Raw genomic sequence first — 8,492 nt, 5'->3', positions numbered from 1 at the left:
CTGTCTGGGAAATTGAAATATATTTATTTTAAGAACACATATAGCCTAACAAAAAAAAAACAGGAAATAATCTTTCAAACCTAAATTTCTTTGTAAAAACTCGTTAAAAATTAGAACAATTTAGATACCTAGGCTTAAAACATATTCCTTCTTTTCAGCATTAAATCCCTTCTGCCTTAAAAAATATTCATCCTCCATGTGAAAACACTTTACTAGGGCATTGGCAACACTAAACAACAACAGTATTACAAAAACAACATATACAACAAAAACAGTAAAAAAAATACAACATTTACAACAAGTTAAGCAGGAAACTTAGTAGAAAGCAAACACCGATGACTTCTATCTGACTTTCTCAATTGGTTTTCTTTTACTTGGTTGGCCTGTTTTTTTTCCAACGGAGTACAGTTAAGGTAAAATAAGATTTTACCTAACTTCTCTAATACTTATTCGATAATCTTAAGATACGGTGTTAATTCAAAATTAGAATATATTCTACTCCTGGAAATAAATTTCCTAGAAGATATTTTCTGAAGTACCAACATCAATTGGATGAGCTTTGAAGTTGAAAATGTTTCTTTATCCTAAAGACTTTCCTCTATCCTGATCAATTTTCGCTCTATGCAAGTCCTGCATAAGGCCTAATGGTCGATAAGGTCACTCGCTTTGGGGCAGGGATCCTAAACCTCACTAGACACACTAAAAACTTTACATGCAGGATTAAAATAAACTAATTACATTTTTAATTATGTACTGTGGAAAAATATTTTCAAAGAAGAAATTAAAAAATGATTTTTCTGAAGAATATAACATGCATTTCTTAACTCATAGGGTCAAAAGGGTAGGCTTTAGGACAGTCACGAACTGATACCTTTAGACACAAGTTTGTTTATGATATAAATGGCTGTCTTCCACAAGTGCATCACACATTTCCCTCTGTGAAGGTTGTCGCCATACGGCATGGCAACAGTAGTAGCAGTAGTAGTGTTGTATTAGCAGTAGTAGTGACAACAGTCACAAGCAGTATTAATAGAGGGAGTAGCATTTACATGTTGCCTATTGTTCAGATGAACCCCCCCCCCCTCGTGATACCCCAGAAGTTTCCTCTTGATGCGGTAAGTCGTTGCAAAATAATGCCCTTTTGACCCTTTTTGACGTCCTTATCATCTTAATACTCTTATCCTTATAATTAGTTGCAGCTGAAGCAGTAGTTGGAGCAGCAGCAGTAATTTTAGTGTTAGCATGCACATATTACCTTTTGGTTAATTGATTTTCCCCTTTAAGTATTATCTGAAAGGTCCAACTTAATACCCAAATACATTCTTGAGATATACCCTTTTGACAATATACATGCGCAGTGTTTTGATTTCGTTCAAAATTTCCCCTCAAAATTCTGTCAAATGTTCACCTTCATACGCTTAGTCTTAATAGAACTAGTATCGTAGCAGTAGTGGTAGTAGCAGTAACAGTAATAGGTTTCTATTACTAGTAGTAGTAACAGTAGTAGCAGTAGTATTAATAGCAGTAGTAGCAGGCACATGTGGCCTTTTGGTCAGTTAAAAATCCACCTAATAATGTCCTAGAAGTTTCATCTTGATGCGGTAAGCCGTTCCAAAAATATTCCTGATACACCCTTTTGACAATATGTATGCACATAGTATGTTTTGATTTAGTTAAACTTTCCCCTCAACATTTCCCCATTTCAATATCCTAAGCCTTGGTAGTACTCACTACAAGAGCAGTATTTTTAATGGTAGTATTGGTAGTAGCAGTAGTGGTGGCAGTGGTAGCAGTAGTTGTAGTAGTAGTTGTTGTAGTAACGTGCAAATATTGCCTTTCTGATCAATTGATTACCTCCCATATCATTTCCTGAAAGTTCCAACTTAATATACTCAGTCATTCCTGAGTTACGCCCTTTTGACAACCCGTATTCACAAAACGTATTTTGAATTAGCTTAACACTGTCCTCAACATTCTCTGAAAGGCTCATCTGAATCCCCTTGATCTTTTTGAAAAGTATAAGTCAAACATGCCCACCTTTCTCAATAATATATACTATGTGTAAACAGCGGACGAATTGTCTAACTTACACCCCTTGGGCTCAGGGATGTTGAGGGGGGGGGGCTGACGTTCCCAAAGACATAATTACTGGGCCTTTCAACTATGCTGACCGAAATACCTGCCTAAAAATTTTGATTGGATTCATTTTGGGAAATGATGTGGTGGTGTGGGGAGGGGGCTGGTCACCCTCCAATGAATTTTGCTGTTAAAAAGAGAACCAGACGTTTCATTTCAATAAAAATTATATGCCCCGGGGCATAATTTATAACCCTTGCCCCAGAGCTGTGGAGGGTTTTGTCAACCCTGGGGGCATTGTTATATGATCTTTGGACTATTTTGAACAAAATGATAACATAACAATTTTAATCGGATTCATTTGGGGGAAAGAGGCCGTGAAGAGGAGGAGGGGCTTGTTGCCTCCATTAACCTTTAACTCTTAATAAAAAGGGAACTAGAATTTTCAATTTCCAATCAAATGAGTATCGACACCATGACAACAAAATGGTTATCTCAAAATTTTGATTGGATATATTTGAGGAAATGATGGGTGCTGGCTGGGGCTGGGTGACCTCTAATCTTGTTTACTCTTAAAAGGGCATTAGAACTTCTAATTTGCAATCGAATGAGCTCCTTCCAAAGTTTTCTACGACAACTGCTTATATATGAGGTTCCTCGGTGAAAATAATAATACTGATAATAATACATTGTGGCCACTTCTCTCTTTACTTAGGCAGTGCTATTGCACTTTTTATCTATATCTGAACACATTCTACCTAACTTAAATCCGACTTCTATGTTCTTTGTGTTTATAATATTTGCTTCTAACCTATTATTCTATTATTATTATTTACTTCTAATCTTGTCTCAAGTTTCTTGACGATGATGTATCATAGACTCTTCACGTTTCTTGGCAACAATAATGTTTACACCCTTTTTCTGAAGTAACTTCCTTGTTTTGTTCCCAGTTTTAAAATAAGCATGCTAAAGAATTGTTGGAGAATATTTCCAAATTCTATCTATCTGCCTCCAACCTTGTAATTCCTTGCTGTTCATTGTAAGCTGACAAAGAATACAGAGGTGTATCTATTAATGTCACCTTTGAGAATGAACAGTATCAAAATATGATAACCATTATGTTTCAGATATCCCCTTAATCACGAAATCTTTTTCAAAAGATGATTTCCTGACTTTTCAACAAGGAGAAAAATTACCCGAACATGAATACAGTGATGCTGAACAAAGACAACGCGTTCCAGAGTCTTTAGAAAACCTACTAGTGCTTTTACTTCCCTTAGACTGACAGTATCCAGCACAGGACACAAAGACCTAAAATTCATCGAGTTCTTCATTTTGTGCTTGCAATCTAGTAAGTTGACAAGACATGGATGCAATTGGACTTTGTAGCCTGAGCCACGACTCAGTTTGGTGAGTTCGCCCATTAGAATAATGTCGACTGGACATCTTTATAACTGAATGTTGCACTGCTTAAGAGGATTTTATAACTTAAAGGATCGAACTATCTCGGCCATTTTAAACGCTTTTAGTTTGTATGGCCAAGCTGTTTAGATTTGATTGGGTAGTTCCACCATAACATGTAGAGCTTGGATAAAAAGATCCGAAAAAACGATAGAAAACTAAAAACCGATACCTACTTTCCCAGATAGCTTATTAAGACCATCTAACTTCTCTCGTTTTGTGCTCGAGATATTCGGTTTTGATGAAACTTGTATAATTGGAAAGTGTGAGTTTCGTTTTTCGATTAGACGGAGCAGAACCTGTTTTCTAAAGTTCGGGAAGGGGCAGTCCCTAAAACTGTTCTAGCATGCCTACTAGGAAAACACCTCAAAATAAATAACATTTGAGCAATTTTGCAGCGTTGAGAGCACCGTGTGTGCAACCCGTTTCGGTTGAAAACCTTGCCTACGCATTTTCACTGCCTTTTAAATCAAATGTCATAGTCAAGCAACAAATCATCACTGGCTTCCAATAATGAAAAGTCCCCAGGGACTTGGAATGGGCCAAAGACGAATGGTCCATTCAAAGACAAATGGGCCATTCGTCTTTGAAACAGTCACCCAACCTTGAGGTTCGTGAAATTCTTTTAAGGTATCGAACCCTTTTAATAAAATCCAGAACAGCATTTCATATCAGGCAGGTATCCAGTAAATTATTTATGATGACCTACTTCCGGGTCTTTGCCTGCCCAGTCAAACAATCACCCGACTCATCTTCGACATTAAACCAACTAGATTCGAATGGAGATGAGACCCCCCCCCCCATGATATGCACTGAAACCTATGTCTTCAATCCAAATATAGAAAATGAACTTTTTTTTTTTTTTTTTTTTTTTTTTTTTTTTTTTTTTTTTTTTTTTTTTTTTTAGCTAGAAAACAGTGCGAAAAGAAAAAAAAAGTTGTCGACAGTAAGGCTAGCTGGACTTAGCACTTCGATTAAACCAAACCTTCATTCAGTAGAATTTTTTGACATTTTAAGATGCAAGGATGGGCTAAAAGGTCTGAAAACTAACAGTGAGAAGACAAAATTTGGAATAAATGGGACTAAGAGGTGATCTTAGTTACCGGTAAATTAACTAAGCTGATAACTGCAATTTCTTAGGCAGCATCGGTCGTAAGAATGCTTTGAAGATTCGAAAACGAATTATCAAGATGTTTGTAAGTCCTAGAGCTAGGGCTAGACAGGCTCGTCTATTCGGGAGAGTATAGTTGCAGTGAGCAATATTGCTAGATTATTTATCCCGCTCCCTCAGATTTAGAAAATTCTGTTTCTTAAAAAAAGATTAAAAAATCATTAAAAAATGCCCTTTCTTTGATGTTTTCGTTGAAAAAAAATCGAAAGAGCAACAAAATTGTCTCCATCCTAGATTACAAAAAATATACCTCCCCCCACCACCATATTTTCTTGAATTAATGGCCCCTTGGTTGGGATGGAGCAATGAGGTCTTATAAATAAGAAAGAGGAGACGTTAATGAAAGTTGTGAAGTATTCTTCTTAAATGTAGGCGCTTCCAGATTCGTATTCATTTGATTTTTTTCAGACATATTGTCTAAGAATAATTTTATGCACTTATCTGAGCAAATTTACTCGTATATTAAACAATAACCTGTGTGAAAGCTATGGTTCAAAACCACCAAAATGTGTAACGGAAGAAATATAAAGATGGTTAAGGTTCCCTGTAAAATATATGATTTCGCGACCAAGTTACAGCTGTAAATTGCACCGAAAGTACAAGATACTTATATTATTGAATGCATTAACTGCAGATCTATTCCTTTACCGAGTCAAAATCATGATTTAACCTAGACTTTCTGTGAAAAAAAAATTCTAAACATACTCCGTTTACAATGCATTTTTCGATCAAAGAAACACGAAGCAAATTTTGAAAATAGAGTGAATGGGTCTCTATGGTTAGGTCAGTTGACTAACTCTATGGGTTTTCTTGACTAACTCCTAGATCGATTGACTGACTCTATAGTTAGTCAATGGGTCTATATGGTTTGAGCATCGACTCAATTTCGTAAATATGCTTATAGTACAATTTCCAAAATGGTATATAAAGCTAAATCTCAACTATTGAAAAATAAAAATAAACGATCTTATTACGTTTAAACATTAAAACCGTAGGACGAAATACATAATTCCCAAAATTTGCACCATAAGTCTTACACCATAAACCATGCATCATAAACAAACTTGCACAGTGAGCATAAGCTAGTCGTGTTTTACGGATGAACGATAATAGCCAATCAACAGCTGTGCTTTTTGGCAATGTAGCCAGAGCCAAAATGTCAACAGTTGTTTTAGCCCCACATGGCTTGGTGCTATGGTGAGTCCTCAGTAGTAATAGTTAAATTCTTTAACGACAAAAGTTTTAGAGTGATATAGTTGGGTATGCACTTTCCGCTAGAGATACACATCTTCTTATATAGCTGTTATACAAAATCTATTATGTTTCATCCCTATAAGACAGACGCAGATTTGACAAACAATATGTATACCATAAAAAAAAAATTCCTCGATTTCAACTTAAATATATCTTTCTAGACATTTAAAATCTTATGATTAAAGCTTTTTGAAGAGTCTGATGCTTAAGATGTGAGTACGCTTTCTGTCACAATATTTTTTTTTAAACAAAGCTGATCTTAGAAATGAGCTATACTTCAATGTCCCATTTGTAACCCACTCTTGAAGGAAACATAAGTGGCATATCCTTGAAACTAAAGCTGTTTTGTACACTTCTTCCATTAAAAAAAAAAGAAAATAAAAAGGAAAAAAAATATCGCTTGCCACGGAAATTAGGTGCGTTTAGCAAAAACGTTTGAACAGGGTCAACTCGTCTGATACTCGATGCAAACAGTAGCAATTACAGACAAATTTAGAAATCAATAGAATGGCTCAAATTTTTTATTGTTGCCATGGCTATAGACAAAAAGTCAGTAAATTAAATTCGTAACCAAATCCAGTGACGAGTGAAGAATCGTACCATAATTTCCACCAAACAGGGTCTTATTATCACGTTTTCAAGGTTGAAACGTAGTTTTGATTTTTTTTTTTTCTCGTAGACAGATCAAATTTAATGACCCCAATTCTATGTCCCAGTAGTGTCTTCTCGGGAAAAACTAAAAGACCTTAGAATCTACCAAAAAATCTTACATTATGGAATACTATTGATTTTTAGTATGTGAGGATTTGAAGATGAAAAGTTGAGCAAAATTACCGCACTAAAGTTGATGGGGATTACGATTATCAAAGAAAAAGCCAGAGTTTTAGTCTTACCCATCAACAGTTACGAGCCTGAGAAACCTCCTTACAAATCATAGAATCTTAACGAAAATCCCACCATCAGATTCAGCTTATCAGAGAACCCTACAGCAGAAGTTTCAAGCTCCTATCTACAAAAATGTGGAATTTTTGTTTTTTTTTTTGTTTTGTTTTTCCCAGGGGTGATCGTATCGACCCAGTGGTCCTAGAATGTCGCAATAGGGCTCATACTAGCGGAAATTAAAAGTTCTAGTGCCCTTCTTAATTGACCAAAAAAATTGGAGGGCACCTAGTCCCCCTCCCACGCTCATTTTTCCCCATTTTATTCAACATAGTCGAAAAACCTAGTCCCCACGGGGACTCCCCCACAGTCCCCATGGGAGGGGCTGCAAGTTACAAACTTTGACCAGTGTTTACATATAGAAATGGTTATTGGGAAATACACAGACGTTTTCAGGGGGAGTGTTTGGTTGGGCGGGAGGGGTTGAGGAGAGGGGAATATGTGGGGGGGGAGGACTTTCAATGGGGGAAGAGAATTTCCATGAATTTGGCTCAGGATTTTCTAGTATTTAAAAAAATGGAAAAATAAATATGAAAAAGTTTTTTCAGCGGAAATTAATGAGCAGTATCAAACGGTTCGTGGTAACGAACTGTGGTAAGGAGCGACCCTGCTCAATCGTAACAGAAACTCTAAAAACGGAATTTTGATATCAATAGTTACATCAAAAGAATCAAATTTTAATGCTGATTTTAAATATATAAGTTCCATCAAGTTTAGTTTTACCCGTTACAAGTTGCGAGTCTGAGAAAATTTACCTTATTTTAGAAAATAGGGGGAAACACCCTCTAAAAGTCATAGAATTTTAGACCCAATGGTCCTAGAATGTCGCAAGAGGACTCATTCTAACGGAAATTAAAAGTTCTAGCGCCCCTTTTAAGTGACCGAAAAATCGGAGGGCATCTAGACCCCCCTCCCACGTTCATTTTTTCCTAAGGTCACTGAATCAAAATTTGGGGATAGCTATTTTGCTCAGCATAGTAGATAAACCTAATAACTATGTCTTTGGGGATGATTTAATCCCCCACAGTCCCCAGGGGAGGGGCTGCAAGTTACAAGCTTTGACCACTGTTTACATACAGTAATGGTTATTGGGAAGTGTTTTCAGGGGGAATTTTTTCTGGTGGGGGGGTCGGGAGAGAGGGTTACGCGGGAGGATCTTTCCATGGAGGATTTTATCATGAGGGAAGAGAATTTCCATGACGAGGGCGCAGGATTTTCTAGCATTATTAAAAAAAACCAATGAGAAAATAAACAAATAAAATTTTTTCAACTGGAAGTAAGGAGCAGCATTAAAACTTGAAACAAACAGAAAATACTACGCATATAAGGGGGTTCGTCTAACCACAACATCTTGCTCATTACGCTAATGAATTTCTAGTAATTTCAACTATTTATTCTACGACCTTTGTGATTCAGGGGTCATTCTTAAAGAATCGGGACAAAATTCAACCTTTAGTGTAAAGAGCGAGGTATTGACGAGGGGCGAACCCCCTTATATACGTAATAAAAATATACAAATATAGAAGTTCGTTACGCAATTTAATTCGTAAGCTACGTATATTTATTGCTAATACAAAGGTTCGTAAAAAAA

At 36.3% G+C, this 8,492-nt stretch overlaps 1 protein-coding gene across 1 annotated transcript in view; it reads left to right on the top strand.

Moving 5' to 3' along the window:
• The first annotated feature begins 4,108 nt into the window (after positions 1-4,108).
• The window catches only part of LOC136029713 (serine/threonine-protein kinase PAK mbt-like), a 13,280-nt gene continuing 8,896 nt past the window's right edge, over positions 4,109-8,492 (top strand). Inside the window, exon 1 of the mRNA XM_065708216.1 lies at positions 4,109-4,147. Coding sequence (XP_065564288.1) covers positions 4,109-4,147 — 39 coding nt within the window. The remainder of the gene's footprint in view (positions 4,148-8,492) is intronic.

Source organism: Artemia franciscana, chromosome 7 (assembly GCF_032884065.1).
Source record: "Artemia franciscana chromosome 7, ASM3288406v1, whole genome shotgun sequence".
NCBI classification, from domain to species: Eukaryota; Metazoa; Arthropoda; class Branchiopoda; order Anostraca; family Artemiidae; genus Artemia; species Artemia franciscana.
The sequence above is the reverse complement of the archived record's forward strand: the minus strand, read 5'-3'. Positions and strand labels throughout refer to the sequence as shown.